Raw genomic sequence first — 19,182 nt, 5'->3', positions numbered from 1 at the left:
AACCCATGTCCCCTACATCGGCAGGCAGACTCTCAACCACTGTGCCACCAGGGAAGCCTGGAAGGCCACTTTTTTGAACCCCAGTTTACTCATCTATAAATTGTAGATAATCATATTCTTACCTCACTGAATTGTTATGTCAATTAAATGAAATATTGTTACAAGGGAGTGCTTTGGAAATTTTAGCTATCCTTTAACCGTTTTTTTTTTTTTTTTCCTGCGGTACGCGGGCCTCTCACTGTTGTGGCCGCTCCCGTTGCGGAGCACAGGCTCCGGACGCGCAGGCTCAGCGGCCATGGCTCACGGGCCCAGCCGCTCCGCGGCATGTGGGATCTTCCCGGACCGGGGCACGAACCCGTGTCCCCTGCATCGGCAGGCGGACTCTCAACCGCTGCGCCACCAGGGAAGACCTTTTAACCGTTTTTTGAAGTTAAAATGTTGCTTGTTTTTTCCTAGGTCTCCTGAATGATGCAACTGTAGGTATTTTTAGGGGCAACCAGATGCGCTTAAAACGAGCTTGCATTCGCAAAGCCAAGATCTCTGCCGTTGCGTTCCGGAAAGCCTTCTGCCACCACAAGTTAGTGGAACTTGATGCCACAGGTGTGAATGCTGATATCACAATTACAGACATTATCAGTGGGCTTGGCAGTAACAAATGGATCCAGCAAAATCTCCAGTGCCTAGTGCTGAATTCATTAACTCTCTCACTCGAAGATCCTTATGAACGGTGCTTTAGCCGGCTTTCTGGCCTTCGAGCATTAAGCATCACCAATGTTCTCTTTTATAATGAAGACCTGGCTGAAGTTGCCTCATTGCCAAGATTAGAGAGCCTGGATATTTCTAACACCTCGATCACAGACATCACGGCTCTGCTGGCCTGCAAAGACCGACTCAAGTCTCTAACCATGCATCACTTGAAATGTTTAAAAATGACAACTACCCAGATACTGGATGTTGTTCGGGAACTAAGACATCTGAATCATCTTGATATTTCAGATGATAAACAGTTTACATCAGACATAGCTCTTCGATTACTAGAACAAAAGGACATCCTGCCCAACCTCGTCTCCCTGGATGTCTCTGGGAGGAAGCATGTGACAGATAAAGCTGTCGAAGCCTTTATACAACAACGGCCCAGCATGCAGTTTGTAGGTTTGCTGGCCACTGACGCTGGCTACTCTGAATTCCTCACAGGCGAAGGACATTTGAAGGTTAGACTTTAAAAATATATTCCTTTGTCTGGCTGACCAATGTTTTAGTTGCATAAGACTCCATTAAGGTGAATGTCTAATAACACATGGAACATGTTCATGAAACAGGACATTATATAGTGGAAAGGGCTTGCTTTAGAGTTAGAGTCCTAATTAAAATCCCAGCTTACTTGCTTCACAACCCAGAGCAAGCTATGCCGTAACTTTTTTGAATTTACATTTATTTATAAAATAGATATGATTCGTACCTTGCAAAATTCTTCTGAAGATTAATAATTATATATGTAAAGTGGAAGTCATATAGTAGGCCCTGGATAAATGATAGTTCACATGATGATAATGTTTAGATATTTTGAACCACTTAAACATACCATTTCTAAAGGATCACTTCAAAGAAACTAGGGATGCTCCTTGTTGAATTGAGTATCTGATGGAAGAGCAAGTTCTCCAAGGAGATGTCTATTGTAGAAATGGTAAAGTTTTGCTTTTCTTAAAGTTTCTCATGCCTAATTGTTTAAATTCCGTTTAGGAAACATCTGTTGGACTTGGTACAGCTTGGGATTCAAAGATGAAAAAGATATAGGACTTGCCTCCAAGGAGCCTGATAGTAGTAGTGATGTTATAACTATAAAGCCAAGGATCAGTGAAGTTGCTGTAAGAAAGTAGGAGAAAGTTTTTCTAGCTGGAGAATTTTAGACTTGATAGAAGATGGTATCTGAATCAGACTTTGAAGGATAGAATTATAACAAGTTAAGGAAAACTAATATTCTTCTAACATACATTGTATCCTATATGTGCTTTATATTGTATATGCTAATATCTATAGATAGGTATTAACTCTATTTTATAGGTGAGAAACAGAGTCATAAAATTACATGATTTACTTTTTTTTTTTTTTTTTTTTTGCGGTACGTGGGCCTCTCACTGTTGTGGCCTCTCCCGTTGCGGGGCACAGGCTCCGGACGCGCAGACTCAGCAGCCATGGCTTATGAACCTAGCTGCTCCACGGCATGTGGGATCTTCCCGGACTGGGGCATGAACCCGTGTCCCCTGCATAGGCAGGCGGACTCTCAACCACTGCGCCACCAGGGAAGCCCATGATTTACTATTAGTTAGAACCAATATTTGGATCTACATCTGTCTAATTCCAGAGCCCCATTTTTCTTCCCCTACTTCCTATACCGCTTAAGCAGAAGTATCATTTGATCCTACCGGGGGCAGAGTCAGGGATGGCCTAGAAATGAATACTGTGAGCAAAATGACAAGGTATCTTTTTTGAGCATTATTTTATTTATTTTTTATAGAAGTATAGTTGATTTACAATGTTGTATTAGTTTCTTGTATACAGCAAAGTAATTCTTTTACATATTCTTTTCCATTATGGTTTATTACAGGATATTGAATATAGTTCCCTGTGTTATATAATAGGACCTTCTTGTTTATCTATTTTATATATAGTAGTTTGTATTTGCTAATCCCAAACTCTTAATTTATCCCTCCCTCTTTCCCCTTTGAAAACCATAAATTTGTTTTCTATGTCTGTGAGTCTGTTTCTGTTTAATACATAATTCATTTTTCTCATATTTTTTTAAAATAAATTTATTTTATTTTTTGGCTGCGTTGGGTCTTCATTGCTGCGCGCGGGCTTTCTCTAGTTGCAGCGAGCAAGGGTTACTCTTCATTGCTGTGCACGGGCTTCTCATTGCAGTGGCTTCTCTTGTTGCGGAGTATGGGCTCTAGGCACGCGGGCTTCAGTAATTGTGGCACGTGGGCTCAGTAGTTGTGGCTCGCAGGCTCTAGAGTGCAGGGTCAGTAGTTATGGTGCATGGGCTTAGTTGCTCTGCAGCATGTGGGATCTTCCTGGACCAGGGCTCGAACCTGTGTCCCCTGCATTGGCATTTGGATTCTTAACCACTGCACCACCACGGAAGCCCCTGTCTCATATTTTAGATTCCACATATAAGTGATATATGGTATTTGCCTTTGTCTGTCTGACTTACCTCACTTAGTATAATAATCTCTAGGTCCATCCATGTTGCTGCAAATGGCAACATTTCTTTCCTTTTTATGGCTGAGTAGTATTCCATTGTGTATATATACCACATCTTCTTAATCTGTTCTTCCGTTGATGGACATTTAGATTGCTTCCATATCTTGGCTATTGTAAAATAGTGCTGCTGTGAGCATTGTGGTGCATGTATCTTTTCGAATTATAGTTTTCTCCAGTTATATGCCCAGGAGTGGGATTGCTGGATCATATGGTAACACTATTTTTAGTATTTTAAGGAACCTCCATACTGTTTTCCATAGTGACTGCACCAATTTACATTCCTACCAACAGTGTAGGAGGGTTCCTTTTTTTTGTGTAACCATTATTGATCTCAAAAAAGGAGAAGGAAAGTTTAGTTATAAACATTTTAAAACACTTCAGTTCTTAGATTATTTGTAAATGTAGACTTTAAAAAATAGAATGTAAGAAATTATTTTGAGTCACTCTTTTTTATTCATTCAATAAATATTTTATTAAGTGCATACTCTGTACTGTGCTGGACATGGGGATTTGATGGTGAGGCGAAACAGGCATGCTCTTGCCCTCATGGAGCTTGTAATTTAGTGAGGGAGTCAAACAATGAAGTTTCATATGTCATGGGTATATGCTTTAAATATATATATATTTATATTTCATATGCATATTTTTTTGTATTTTATTTATTTATTCATTTATTTATTTATTGGCTGCATTGGATCTTCGTTGCTGCGCGCAGGCTTTCTCTAGTTGTGGTGAGCGGGGGCTACTGTTCGTTGCAGTGCGCGGGCTTCTCATTGCGGTGGCTTCTGTTGTTGCGGAGCACGGGCTCTAGGCACGTGGGCTTCAGTAGTTGTGGCTCGCGGGCTCTAGAGTGCAGGCTCAGTAGTTGTGGCACGTGGGCTTAGTTGCTCCGCGGCATGTGGGATCTTCCCGGACTAGGGCTCGAACCTGTGTGCCCTGCATTGGCAGGCGTATTCTTAACCACTGAGCCACCAGGGAAGTCCTCATATACATATATTAACATATAATATGCATACATACATATGCTTTAAACTGCATAGTGCTAAGAATCTAGAAGATATACAATGCTACCTTTGAGAATGTTTAACAGAGAGACTCGACTTAGTTTAAGGCTTCTCTGAGGACTTGATGAATGAGTGAAGATCTTATGGATGAGTAGCTTGGTAGAGGAAATTCCAGGCAGCGAGAATGATATATGCAAAAGATGTGTGGTAGGAAGGAGCATGGTACATCCAAGGAACTGCAAGAAGGCCACTGTGGCTAGAGTTCCAGAGTAAGAAGTTGAAGTTGCAGAGCGATAAAGTGAGGCTGGAGAAGTAGGTGCCAGGGCCAGATTTCGCAAGGTCACATAAGCCAGGTGCAGGGCAGCAAGAAGTTTGAGGAACTTACATACAACTTGTTATGGAACAAGATAGATTTCTAGCACAGGGCTTGTTGGTAAAGGAAATATAAACATGTAAATTACTATTTTAGTGTTACTTAACTCCCTAAGAAGTGGGTCAGACAGTAAAGAACTGTAAAAAATCAAAGGGAAAGAATTCTTATCTCTGTGTACTGGGAGTTTCGGAAGGATTTCCCAGAAGAGGTGAGCTTGACCTGTGTCCTGAAGGATGAAAGGAATGTGTCCCTAGTACACTGCACAAAATAATCTTCTCAAGGCAAAGATCCTCTAATAGTTGTGATTCCTGAGCAGTACAATTTTTGCTGATTGTTCTTACCACCAACAGACCCTAGAGTGAATTAGCCTAAGTTTTTTTTTTTTTGCAGTACGCGGGCCTCTCACTGTTGTGGCCTCTCCCGTTATGGAGCACAGGCTCCGGACACGCAGGCTCAGCAACCATGGCTCATGGGCCTAGCCGCTCCGTGGCATGTGGATCCTCCGGGATCGGGGCACGAACCCGCGTCCCTTGCATCGGCAGGTGGACTCTCAACTACTGTGCCACCAGGGAAGCCCTAGCCTAAGTTTTTTGGTTGAGGCTAGTAGGACATCTGTGTTCCACAATGCCTCTGTGAAACAAGTTTGATTTTACAAATGGAACTGTTACTACTTTGAAATCTTGGCTTTAGGAAACACCTACTTTATTTGCTATCATCTAGTTTCTACCTCTGTAAACATTGAAGCAGTGATTCTCAGCCTTGACTGTAATTAAAATTACCTGGAGTGTAATTATTTGAGATGAAGGATGTGTTAACTAACCACATCATGGTAATCATTTTGCAATATTTACATGTATCAACTCATCATATTTTACACATTAAACTTACATGATGTATTTGTGATATATGCATGTATAATATTATATATCTTGATAAAACTGGAAAAAATTTTTAATTAAAAAAAATCATCTGAGGAACTTGAGCAATTAAATCAGAACCACAGGGAGGTGGGACCCAGACATCAGTATTTTTTAAAGCTCCTTGGGTGATTGTAATATGCAGCTAAAGTGGAGAATCATTGTTTTAAAATATTTTTTTAAAAGTAGAGATCATTGGAACTTTGTCCTTTATTCAACTATACACAAAAGTTGATGTTTATATTTTTCCATTAGTTATCTATTTTATACATATTAGTATATGTATAAATCTCCAATCTCCCAATTCATCCCACCCCTCCTTTCCCACCTTGGTGTCCATACGTTTGTTCTCTACATCTGTGTCTCTATTTCTGCCTTGCAGACAGGTTCATCTGTACCATTTTTCTAGATTCCACGTATATGCGTTAATATACAATATTTGTTTTTCTCTTTCTGACTTACTTCACTCTGTATGACAGTCTCTAGGTCCATCCACATCTCTACAAATGACCCAATTTCGTTCCTTTTTATGACTGAGTAATATTCCATTGTATGTATGTACCACATCTTCTTTATCCTTTTGTCTGTCGATGGGCATTTAGGTTGCTTCCATGACCTGGCTATTGTAGATAGTGCTGCAGTGAACATTGCAGTGCATGTGTCTTTCTGAATTAATGGTTTTCTCAGGGTATATGCCCAGTAGTGGAATTGCTGGGTCATATGGTAATTCTATTTTTAGGTTTTTAAGGAACCTCCATACTGTTCTCTGTAGTGGCTGTATCAATTTACATTCCCACCAACAGTGCAAGAGGGTTCCCTTTGCTCCACACCCTCTCTGGCATTTATTGTTTGTAGATTTTTTGATGATGTTCATTCTGACTGGTGTGAGGTGATACCTCATTGTAGTTTAGATTTGCATTTCTCTAATAATTAGTAATGTTGAGCATCTTTTCATGTACCTCTTGGCCAAAAATTTGATGTTTCTTTTAAATTATTTGTTTGACTACTAATTTGAGAGCTGAAAAATAATAGGTCATGTTAAGGGAAGAGAGCTGAGATTGCTCTGTCTCCTTGTTTAGAATTTTCCAAGTTAGCAAAGTTGATGAAAATCTTGTCTGAAATGATTGTCTTAGTATTGTGATGCTTTTAAAACTAGTTTAGGTTGACATTTTTGGCTTTACACGTTTTTTAGACCACACTGAAAGATGCAGGAAATAGAGACAGTGTGACTCCCCAGTATTCCTTATGAGGCATTATATTATACTGTTAGTGGGTGGTTATAAGAACAAAAGTTTTGTTTTTTTCCACTTTCATGTATATTATTTATTTTGATCTCTTGACTCTGTGTGGGAAGTATTGTCCTCAGTGGGAGGGAATGGCTTTCTTAAGGGTCACAGCCAGCTGATGAGCCTGGTATGTGTCCTTTCTACTACATCTCATTGCCTATATTTGAGAATCTTAGTTCTTTCCTTTACTCTCTGTTTCTAGTCCCAACACAGATGGTTTTCTTACCACAGAATTACCAACTCTGTCATCTCTGTTTCCCTACCCAATTTATTCGTCTGTAAGCATCAGTTTCTTGAACCTTCCACTTCTCCACAATTAGAACTCTTCTGTTTTTTGGCTGCCTCATTCCTAGACTCTGGGGTTATTTACCAAGCTGTGGTTCCCAGTTCCTGAGAATCACTGGTTGTGTGCTAAACCCAATATTCTCAGTTGTCATCTTATTTGATCTAAAGTGGCATTTGACACAGTTGATCTTGTCCTCCTTCTTGAAATACTTTTTTTACTTAGTTCCTAGGATATCAGACTTGTCTTGTTTTTTCCCTACTTTTTGGACTCACCCTCAATTTCCTTTATTGGTCCTTCCTGATCTCCCAGGCCCTAAACCTATATGCTGATGACTCCTAAATTTATATCTCTAGCCTAGACTTCTCCCTTGAGAACTAAGACTCTTATATTAAACTGCAGTAATCAACATCCAGTGAAGGTACATATAAGTTTTTTTAAGCAAAGGAGTCAATCCATTTTAAAAAACTCTAAGAACTTTTTAAAGATGTCTGAGCTAAGGCCTCTGCCCTTGAGGAATTCTAGTCTCGTGGACAGGAGGCAGACCAATTTAAAAATAGCTTTAATCCATTGTAAGAAATGCTATAATAGAGTTATATACTGAGTGCTACAAGAAAGTTTTTCCTTAGAATATACATTTTAGTTTTAATCCATATATTAAATATTAATAAGGCTTAATTTAGTGGTTAGGGATATTTTCTCTGTTTTAAATTGTTTGCAGAAACTAGTGCATACAGACACTTGTTTGTTTTGTTTTGTTCGTTTTTTTTTTTTTTGATCTAGCATACGAAATTGATTGAATTGAAGATGCGTTTTGTTTGAGGAGCCAGATTGCTTGATTTGAGGGTTTATCACTGGCTACAGAAGTGTTGATCACTGAATAAACATACAGGCAATGAAATTTGGTTTAGAGTATTTACATTCCAGTAACAAAAGTTCTTTAATTTTGGGCTTCCCTGGTGGCGCAGTGGTTGAGAGTCCACCTGCCGATGCAGGGGACACAGGTTCGTGCCCCGGTTTGGGAAGATCCTACATGCTGCGGAGTGGCTAGGCCCGTGAGCCACGGCCGCTGAGCCTGCGCGTCCGGAGCCTGTGCTTCGCAATGGGAGAGGCCACGGCAGTGAGAGGCCCACGTACCGCAAAAAAAAAAAAAAAAAAGTTCTTTAATTTTATATTTAAAGGTAACTTGAGGTTACATTTCATGTAAGTTAATATAAAGCTGTTGGAATCAACCAAATGTGGACTGATGAAGTCTGATGAAGATTATTGTTAATGTGTTTTCCCTCATACAGTCTTTTTTATCTCATGTAATAATTCAGTGTCTTTCCAAATCTAAGAAAATCTAAGAAAAAGTTCAGGGTGATTCCAAAAGAACTGAACACTTGGAAAGTTTTTATTATTCAATAACTGCTTATATATGTGAATACATAGTCAAGACCAATGTTTATGTATGTATATTATACATAAATAGTTTAAAAAGCATTTTGTAAAGAAACTTCCACTGTTATTCCTACAATCTTACAAATGCTCAAAACGTGCCTTTGTGTCACTTGGTACACATCTGTCCTGTAGTCTAATTCTTATTAGACCTTTGTAGCATATCCTATCAGTGTTTGAAATGTCAGCCATGATGCAGCCCTTCATTTCCTCAAAGCTGCATATTCCTGCTTGAATACTCTATGTTCACATAAAACCTAGTTACTGTGTAATATATTTTAAAAGTGTTTATTTTTGTGTCACCTTTTATAATGGTACTGCCAAAAAAAGACAGTCTTCCACCTTAATGAGAAGATTCTCTCTCTCTGAACAGCAGGGTTTTGGGTTTTGTTTTTGTGTTTTTTTGTGTTTTTTTACCTTTTTGTAAAATAAGACAGATGCAAAGACCATAAATAACAAATGTATACCTTAATGAGTAAAAATAAGGTGAACACACTTGAAACCATCACTCAGGTTAATAAATAGAACTTGTCAGCTACAAGCTGATCACAACTCCCTCCTTCCCCACAAAAGTAATCTCTGTCCAGACTTTAATGATAATCATGTCCTTGCTCTTTTAAATAGTTTATCATCCAACTGTTTACCTCTAGGCACTTAATCTTACCCATTTTTCAAAATTATATGTCTTTTGAGTATCTTTTATAAGTTCCCTCTCCATCCCTTTCTTTTCCTTATAATTTGTGTATTAACGAATCCAGCCCTTTGATTTGTAGAGTCTCCCTCAACCTGGGTTTTCTTGATTGTATGCTTGTAGTGCATGTTTCACTGACTTTGTATTTTCTGCAGATTGGTAGTTGGATTTAGTGGCTTAATCAAACTCATGTTTGATCCCTTTGGCAGGACCCTCAGGTGTTACGCTCTTTCATTAAGGAAGTACATAATGTCTGGTTGTTTTTCTTTCTGTGATTTTTAGCAGTTGTTGACACTCAACACCTAGTTATTCATTGGGGATCATGGTGATATTCTAGAAGTTTCTTTTTTTTAAGAGTTTTGTTTATTTATTTTTGGCTGCATTGGGTGTTCATTGCTGTGCATGGGGTTCTTTAGTTGTGGCGAGCGGGGGCTACTCTTCGTTGCAGTGCACAGGCTTCTCATTGTGGTGGCTTCTCTTATAGTGGAGCACGGGCTGTAGGCACGCAGGCTTCAGTAGTTGTGGCACGCAGGCTCAGTAGTTGTGGCTCATGGGGTCTAGAGCTCAGGCTCAGTAGTGTGGCGCACAGGCTTAGTTGTTCCGCCTCATTTGGGATCTTCCCAGATCAGGGCTCGAACCCATGTCCCCTGCATTGGCAGGCGGATTCTTAACCACTGCGCCACCAGGGAAGCCCTCTTTTTTTACTCATTAGTTGGATTACTTTTCTAAAAAGCCACTTCCTGTTAATATACATTTCATTACCCAATGGTATGTGAACCACAGTTTAAGGATATTAACCTGTATAAATGGGAAATTCCTAGATAAACTTACTTTTGAACAACACCTCTTGATGCTGAGTGGGAGCTTGATAAATCTGGGAAAATTAATTAATACATTTATTTGATAAGTATTTATTGAGTGCTTATTATGAGCCACACACAATGCTCCCTGTTGAGGTACAGTGGTGAATAGGTCAGTCTACTAGGGGGGTTATGATAATGGCTATGAAGGAGGTGTTTCAAGGGAGACCTGATTTAGATTGGTGGGTCAGAGAAGGCCTTTCTAGAGAAGTGTCATTTAACTTGAAATGGGAAGGATGACTAGAAATTAGGTAGAGAAAGAGAGGAAGATTTCACCCAGAGAGGATATTATATTTAGTAGCCTTTTCCTGGGAAAGAGCTTGGCTTATTGAAAGATCAGAAAGAAAGGCCACTGTAGGGTGCGGGGGAGGGATAGATTGGGAGTTTGGGATTGACATATACACACTGCTATAAAAATTAAAAAAAAATAAAAGAAAGGCCACTGTAGTTATAACATTGTGAGTTAGGGGGAGAGGGTTACCTTAAGAGGCAGTAGGAGCCTAATCATGGGTAGTAAGACCTTATAAATAGTGTTACATATCTTGCGATTTATTTTAGGTACAGTATAGAAAATTTTACCCATAGACTTATAGTAGGGTCTTAGCCTATCTAATATACATCTCTTTAGCATATGTAGACCTCCATAGGATGACTTTTCTGGATGAATTGGAAAGTGATCATTCCCATTTGTTTCAGGCTTTGCAAAGCTACCCTGGATGCCATCCACACAAATGACGTTTGGATAGAGACACAGGGTTGAAAAGAATCCTAAAAACTCATCTTCTTTCTATGTTCAAAGGTGTCTGGAGAAGCCAATGAAACTCAGATTGCAGAAGCATTGAAGCGGTACAGTGAACGGGCATTCTTTGTCCGGGAAGCTCTATTTCACCTTTTTAGCCTGACTCATGTGATGGAAAAAACAAAACCAGAAATTTTAAAGGTAAGAATAAGAAACTGCATATGAGAAATTTGAAATTGTCTTCCTAGATAGATGATGGTTTTGTGAAGAAAATTAGTGAAAATTTGCATTTAGTCTGTTTTTTTGTAATGGGGTTGATAATGTATAATTTCAGTTATTAGCCATAAATGAGAATGAGAGGAGATAGTTGCATAGTGTTACTGAAGTTTTATAGTAGTAAAGTTTTATAGTAGTGAAGTAGTAAAGTATAGTAAAGTAAAGTAGTATAGTAGTAAAGTAGTAAAGTTTTATAGTAGTCTCATTTAAGCAATATAAATGCCTTCAAGTTCATATTTAACTATCTAAAACCAGTAATCACTGTGATATGTTTTCACCAGCTATAGTAGAAAATGGAATATATGACTGGAATCAGGACACTGCTTTGTATATTACTCCTGTATTGCTTCCATATAGGCTTTTTTAAGAAATACAATATTGGAATTTTATAAGGTACTTTTCCATGCAATTTATGAACCTCCTGTGCTTTTGTAACTAATCTGCGTTATTCCTCAATTAAGATATTTTAACCAAGACAGCTTTTGAAAGGCAAGAAAGGAGGATTCTTAATTTTGTTGATTACTTAGGACATTGTTTGTCAGAATGTGGTCCTCTATCCATCAGAAGTCTGGGATACTGCTTATTTTAAGAAGCATATTTGTGAGAGGCTTCCCTGGCGGTCCAGTGGCTGAGACTTTGCCTTCCAATGCAGTGGGTGCGGGTTCAGTCCCTGGTTGGGGAGCTAAGATCCCACATGCCTCGTGGCCAAAAAACCAAAACATAAAACAGAAGCAATATTGTAACAAATTCAGTAAAGACTTTGAAAATGGTCCACATCAAAAAAAATCTTTAAAAGGGGCTTCCCTGGTGGTGTAGTGGTTAAGAATCCACTTGTCAATGCAGGGGACAAGGGTTCGAGCCCTGGTCCGGGAAGATCCCACATGCCACAGAGCAACTAAGCCCCTGTGCCACAACTACTGAGCCTGCGCTCTAGAGCCCGCGAGCCACAACTACTGAAGCCTGCACGCCTAGAGCCTGTGCTCCACAACAAGAGAAGCCCCCACTCGCTGCAACAGAGAAAGCCAGCGTGTAGCAACGAAGACCCAACGCAGCCAAAAAATACATAAATAAATAAACAAATTAATTAAATAAATCTTTAAAAAAATAAAATAAAAATAAAAAGCATATTAGTGAACCTCATGCCAAGACATTTAGATTCAATAGGGCTGGGTACAGGAATTATAAGGAAAATTAGAGTACCTCAGGAATTCGTGAGGTACAAGAATCTAAATTTTAATAATCCCCCAAGATAATCCTTATGCACATTCAGTTTAGAAACCAATGAGTATAGGACTATATTATATTTGATACCTCATTTAGTGGGCACGACAATCCCAAGAGATAAGTTTTATCTCCTGTTTTACAGATTATGTACCTGAGGGTCTGTGAGGTTAAGTAACAGAAAGTTAGTGTCAGAGCCAGAAATGCCTTAACCTCCCAGTTTCTTAGATTTTGAGAATGGGGTGTTTGGAAAGGAACCAGTAACATTTAAGTCCTAAGGTGTTACCCCCAACATCTGTCACCTCCTATGTACATACCAGAGGATGTTGGCACTTGGTATATGCATTATCATTTTTTGGTTTTGGTTACTGTGAACCTGAGTAACAAAGGACCAGACCTCTAGTCCTGATCTGAAATATTTACTCATTCATTCATTTAGAGAATGATGCAGAGAGAAATGTGATTCTTGCAAAGGAGAGCAAAGAAAAAAGGTGGTAGCTGGCTGAAGAAGTGTGTGGTTTTTTTTTTTTTTTCTTTTTTTGGTTGGGAGAAAAAAATAGCTTGTTTGTATGCTGATATTAATGATCCAGTACAGAATAAAAAATTGATACAGGAGTGAAAGGAGAGAACAGCTGAAGCAGTGTCCTTGAGTAGACAAGAAGGGAAGAATCTGGCATATAAGTGGAGGGATTACCTATAGAGAGGAGCCCCAAAAGGTCATTTATGGTAATAGGCAGGAAGACAGCATATGCACATGTATATGCTGGTAAGGAGGTACATGTGGAAGTGAGAATCTGAAGTTCTTTATGATTGATTCAGTTTTCTCAAGGTAACTGGAAGCAAGGTCTTCAGCCAGTAGTGAGGAATGGGGAGGATTTGTTGGGGATAAGGAGAGAGGAAAAGGAGAGAAGTAGTTATGTCAGCCAGAGGGAAGTGAATGGATTTTATGGTACTCTAACTTTAGCAGTGTTCTTAAGGAACTGAATGTTGGAATTTGAAAGTGAAGGTTGCTACTGGTTTACTCTCTTCAAGTCAGTAAGAATTTGTTTAGTGCTTAGCATATAATAGGCTCTGAACTAGGTCTTGGAAATACAAAGATGTTTTCCCTGAATAGAAAAGATTCTTCAGCCTTACAGAAAAATCTCTAGACATGAACAACTTGATACCTACCTTGACCAGGTGAACAGGAACTAAATATTGGTGAGTAACGGCTATGTCCTAGGCTCTGCACGTGAGGATAAAAAAGATACTTAAGACATCTTAGAAATTATTATAGATCAACAAAGTAATATTGCTATATGAAGAAAGCTTATATTTATAAGATGGATCAAAAGAATTAATTTTTTTTTCCAGCTTGTGGTTACTGGGATGAGAAACCACCCTATGAATTTGCCAGTGCAACTTGCTGCAAGCGCTTGTGTGTTTAACTTAACGAAGCAGGATCTTGCTGCAGGAATGCCTGTGCGACTCCTCGCTGATGTGACCCATTTGCTGCTCAAAGCCATGGAACATTTTCCCAATCACCAGCAGGTAAGCATGTGGGAACTCCCATTCAAATAGTCCTTTTAGTGTCTCTTACCCATCTCCCACCTCCATACAGTTCATTTTAGTAGACCAAGGCTGGAAATTCAAATGCCTTTGGAGGCTGTGAAGTGATAAATTTATGATGTGACTGAGTGCAGGACAATAGAGAAGTAGAAAACTAGAGAATGCTTTCCTTGCCTAAAAGTATTTCAGTCCAAATGTTAAGGGAAATAAAGCAAGCCATACAAAACATCTTGCACCTAGACCTTGAGTTAGTGATAATTTCAGCAAACAGGCATAGGCGTAGAGCTTTTGTTCTGAGCCAGGTACTGGTTCAGTACTCAAGTACTCAGTACTTAAGTACTGGGATAGAGAAATGAGTAAGACATGGATTTTCTATTTCTAGCAGTATAGGTAGACTACAAAACTTGTCCTGTCCTCAGGACAGGACTGTTCAAAATTTGAACAGTTTGGCAAGTTAGTAAAAAATACTCAAAGGTGCAAAACCAAGTAAAAAGGGCAGCCCAGATAGGTGAGTGGGTCATTAAAGCCAGCTTCCCTCATTGAGAGCAATTGCCAAACTAGATGAACTTTAGGCTTTGGTGTTCATGGACTCTGGAAGCCAGGTGAACAGAAGACAAAATAGGACCCACCCAAAGGCTACCAGAAGGGAGGGAGATTAGCTGGAGTTATCCTATTTATTACCCTAGTTCTCATGTAATAGAAAAGATTTTAAAAAATGTGCGGGCTTCCCTGGTGGCTCAGTGGTTGAGAGTCCGCCTGCCGATGCAGGGGACATGGGTTCGTGCCCCAGTCTGGGAAGATCCCACATGCCGCGGAGCGGCTGGGCCCGTGAGCCATGGCCGCTGAGCCTGCGCGTCTAGAGCCTGTGCTCCGCAACGGGAGAGGCCACAACAGTGAGAGGCCCGCGTACAACAACAACAAAAAAAGTGCAAGTAAACTTATATGGACCCAGTGGAAGTCAGTCTTTGAACAGTAGGTGGGCAGAATAAAGGTTTTAAGAAATAAGTGGTGTTTTATCAATCTTTCTTTTTTTAATAGAGTCTACCCCTGTTTAAAAAATAAAATAATATTTTATTCAGGATTTTTTTTCTCCGTTTGGTTCTTTAGTTACAGAAGAATTGCCTCCTTTCACTTTGCAGTGACCGAATTCTTCAAGATGTTCCATTTAACAGGCAAGTGATAGCACTAGAACTTAAAATGGGGCAAAATGGAATTCTAGAATATGTCTTGGGTCATTTCTTACCATTCAGGATATTCGCGGTGTACAATTAGTCAAGTGGGTGGGATTGTGCGTTGCCTTGTAGAATGCTAAATCTACTTTCTCTAATTTAGTGCTTTGATGTTCATGATAACAGATTGGCCCCTGTTTTCATAGCCCTTTGCATAAGAATTTATATTGATTATAGTTTTTAGAATATCTGTACAATATTGTGAGGCATATAGACATTCAGTGTCTTGCCAGTGGTTTTGTGACTAGTAACTGCTAAGCTAGAAAGACTCAAGCCTTCTAGTCCAGTGTTCTTTTCTCTGTATCATACCTCATTATTATTGTTATTTGATATTTAATTATAGAAGAAACTTTTTAAGCAGAGGTTAAGGGAGACCATATAGCTGTATTCCAGTAAGTATAAAGGGTTTCCTTGTTTTCTAAGATGTGATTTGGGAGCTAAACAGGTTATTTTTTTTTTTCATTTTACTACTTTAAAATATAATTTTTTAATGATGGTATTTTGAAGAAGAAATTTATACTTTATGATTTAGTGAGAAGTGTCTTTCTCAAGCAGTAATTTTACTGTGAATTATTTTTATTTGGGTAACAGTACACTGTTATCTGGCATGGCTGAGGCAATGAAGTATTCCATTTACTATTTGAAATAAATAGTTTGGATAAAAATATAACTACATATATCTCATGTAGATTGCTAATTTTATTTTATAAATATATTGAGCATCTGTATTGATCACATGAAGTCATAGGTAGAAAAGACATAATCTCCTAAAGAAAATTATAAACTACCCCAGGGTTGGCAAACTTTTTCTTAAAGGGCCAGATAATAAATGTTCTAGGTTAGTGAGCCATTGGGTCTCTGTTGGACCTACTTAACTCTGCCGTTGTACCTCCAAAGCAGCCATAGACACTTTATAAACAAATGGGGATAACTATGTTCCAATAAAACTTTAGAAAACAGGCAGCTGGGCCCACAGCTATTAAGATCACTCAAGGTAGGCTATCATTTGCCCTTGATGTAGCCCGTGCACTCTGCTAGAATTGAGCTTCTTTGTGGTGAGAGACGGTGATTGGTTAATCTTGCCCCTAGTATTTAGTACTTAAGTGGATGTTTAATGGAAGGATGGATGAATGAATGAATTATGAGTATAATAGAAGACAGTCATTCATAGAAGAGGATGACAGAGTGTACTGGGCCCCCAAGCAAAGAGGGAAAGATTCCATCTGCTTGGTGATCATTAAAGATTTCATGTTAGCGATGGTATTTAAGATAATAAAGGTAACAACTAATGTATGAAGCACTTATCAGGCACTGTGCTAAGTGTTTTACATATGCTTATTCAGTCCTTACAACAGTCCTGTGAAATTGTTACTCTTGTAATCTTCATTTTACAGATGAGGAAACAGAGGCACAGAGAAGTTTAGTAACTTGCTCAAGGTGATAAGATAGTAAGTAGCAGAATTTAGATTTAAATCCAGACTGACTCCAGAGCTTCTACTTCTTATATCCATGCCATATTGCCTTGAAAATGAAAGCTGGTTGAGTGATTGTTTTGTGTTTTGGGAACTGCACAGATAAAGGCACAGAGGAAGACAATACTAGTAAAAAATTAACCTTTATCAAAAGTTTGGTATGTGCCAAGTTCTGTACTAAGTTTTAAGCTTTATGTGTGATATCATATACAGCAGTCCTACGGAATAAGATCATATGATTTTACAGACAAGAAAATTGAAGTTCAGAGAGATTAAGGAAGTTGCCCAGGGTCCCAAAGTTAGTAAATGGTGAAGGTGATATTTGAATGCAGGCTGATTCCAAAGTGTATCATGTTCTTAATGACCTGACTGCATTGCCTCACATGATAAAATAGTTTATTTTATTATTGTCATTAACATTAGATAGAGCTATAATGCCGACCCCAAAATTCAGAGAACTTTGGAATCTGCTCTTAACTACCAAGCTATATTACCTCATAATTATGGGCATGTTTGGGGACTAATAAAGTTTCCACATGTCATATCCTCTCTTTTCCGGCTTTCTTTTTTTCTCTAAAGCATATGTCAGTACCTAAACAAACCATATATTTTACTTATTTATTTATTATCTGTCTTCCCACTATCTGTAAGCTCTAATGAGGGTAGAGATATTTTCTGTTTTGTTCACTACCCTCTCTCCAGCACCAAGAACAGTATCTGGCACAAAACAGGAGCTCAATAAATGTTTCGGAGTGAATGAATGAATGTTCCCATTGTGCTAGGTACTGGGAGGAACCCAGAAAATACTTTAAATTATTGCTATAGTATAGAAATCACTACAGAATAGAAATATGTTGTAATTCTAGAAGATGAATGCCAGATATTTTTGACCATATTTTCCAAACTCTTGTTCCTTTACAAAGTGTTGTCAGAATTAATAATGACACCATCTCCACAACACTAAGTGCACTTGATATTCTCTTATCAATTAGGAGGAATTTTCCCCTTCCTTCTCACCTACCTAAATTGTAGCATCAGTTCCCAGCTGGAGCTTTGGGAAATGCCTGGGGCCTCCAGGATTAATTCATGAAACTCTTTGTGTGTTTTCAGGTTTGAAGCAGCCAAGCTTGTCATGCAGTGGCTCTGCAACCATGAGGATCAAAACATGCAAAGGATGGCAGTTGCAATCATTTCCATCCTGGCTGCCAAGGTGCCTGAACTCTTGTTGAATAATCTGCTGTAGGAAACTATTTCCCATGACAGTTACTATTTTTCCCCAAATCTGTGTGCCAGTGAGGTTTTAGTAAGCCAGGTAACTTACTGAAGCTGTATTCAGTATTGTGGAATTCCAGGTTGATCAGAGATTTTAGTCTGACCTTTGGAGTCTGTTACAGTGAATGATGTTAAACTCACACTGGTGAATTCTTGGACATTTACTTTGTCTTCTGCTTGCTTGCAGCTTTCTACAGAACAAACTGCACAGCTTGGTGCTGAACTCTTCATTGTCAGGGTAAGTCTGTACAGACTCCTAAACAGTTTTCATTTGCATTATTTTCAGGCAGTGTTGTGTATCTTCTGACATTTTATATTTTAAAAGATTATTTTTGTTACTTCTAAGTGAGTGAATTAATTTCTCTTCATTGAGGCGATTTACTCCTTAACAGAGATGGAAAGAGCCCTGAACTAGGAGTCAGATGACCTGGGATCTAACTTGTAAACTCACTTTGTGAATTTAGATAAATTACCTGGACCATTGGGGCCTGAATAAACCTTAAGATCCTATCTAGTTCTAAAATTCTGTGATTTTGTTATTTATGAAGAAAATGTGGAGTCTCTATTTTAGGCGTAAGGTTGTGCTAGATGCTTTAGGGAAGAAGGTAATGTAAATAGCTGATATATGATTTTACTTGCTTCATTTGAGGAATTAATATAGTGAACAGTGAAAAGTTAAAAGCTTTAAAGAGAATAAATTTAAACCATGCCTTAGGGGGGACTGAGGAAAAAGTCCACTTAGGAGCTGCTTGTTACAATCCTGGCGTGAGATGTTTGAATAATAATAGTAGATGGAAAAGTCAAATGAGAGACTCCCCTTTTCTATAACTTACAAGTTATGTATGTAATGAGAAAGTAAGTCACTCATTTGGTAAATATGTATAGGATACTCATCAGGTACCTACCACCTTACTAGGTGTTAGGGATCTACACTGAACTATATCTATAATTCCTGCCCATAAGAAATTCACAGTATAGTAGAGAAAATAGCTATGTAGACCTGGTCGTAATACAGTAATACAGTCTAATAAATATATAATAATAAGAGTGATATGAGTGAAAAAAGCAGTGTAAAAAGAGGAAAAGGCTGTGATGGTATAAAGGAAGGAGTAGTCAATATATCTGGGCTTATTCCCAGTTCTATCACTTACTAGCTGTGTGATTTAAGACAAGTCACCTAAATTTTCTTAGGGATGATAAAATGCTTTATACAGTTGTTATGAAGATTAAATAAAAAGGAAAAAAGATTAATTGAAGGAATATGCTAAGTGCCTAGCACAAAATACGATACGTATGTTAGATGAATAGAAAAG

General features: G+C 38.6%; 1 protein-coding gene across 6 annotated transcripts in view; it reads left to right on the top strand.

Annotated features, from left to right (window-relative positions):
- ZYG11B (zyg-11 family member B, cell cycle regulator) overlaps window positions 1–19,182 on the top strand; it is an 80,180-nt gene that overhangs the window by 29,735 nt on the left and 31,263 nt on the right. For all 6 annotated transcript variants that reach the window (XM_004273844.4, XM_033435500.2, XM_033435501.2 and 3 more), the window contains 6 exons: window positions 457–1,211; window positions 10,912–11,052; window positions 13,702–13,878; window positions 15,004–15,068; window positions 17,708–17,807; window positions 18,057–18,107. In XM_004273844.4, coding sequence (XP_004273892.1) covers window positions 457–1,211; window positions 10,912–11,052; window positions 13,702–13,878; window positions 15,004–15,068; window positions 17,708–17,807; window positions 18,057–18,107 — 1,289 coding nt within the window. The remainder of the gene's footprint in view (window positions 1–456; window positions 1,212–10,911; window positions 11,053–13,701; window positions 13,879–15,003; window positions 15,069–17,707; window positions 17,808–18,056; window positions 18,108–19,182) is intronic.

The sequence above is a fragment of the Orcinus orca genome, chromosome 1 (genome assembly GCF_937001465.1).
Source record: "Orcinus orca chromosome 1, mOrcOrc1.1, whole genome shotgun sequence".
NCBI lineage: Eukaryota > Metazoa > Chordata > Mammalia > Artiodactyla > Delphinidae > Orcinus > Orcinus orca.
This window is presented reverse-complemented; position numbering and strand designations above follow the sequence as displayed.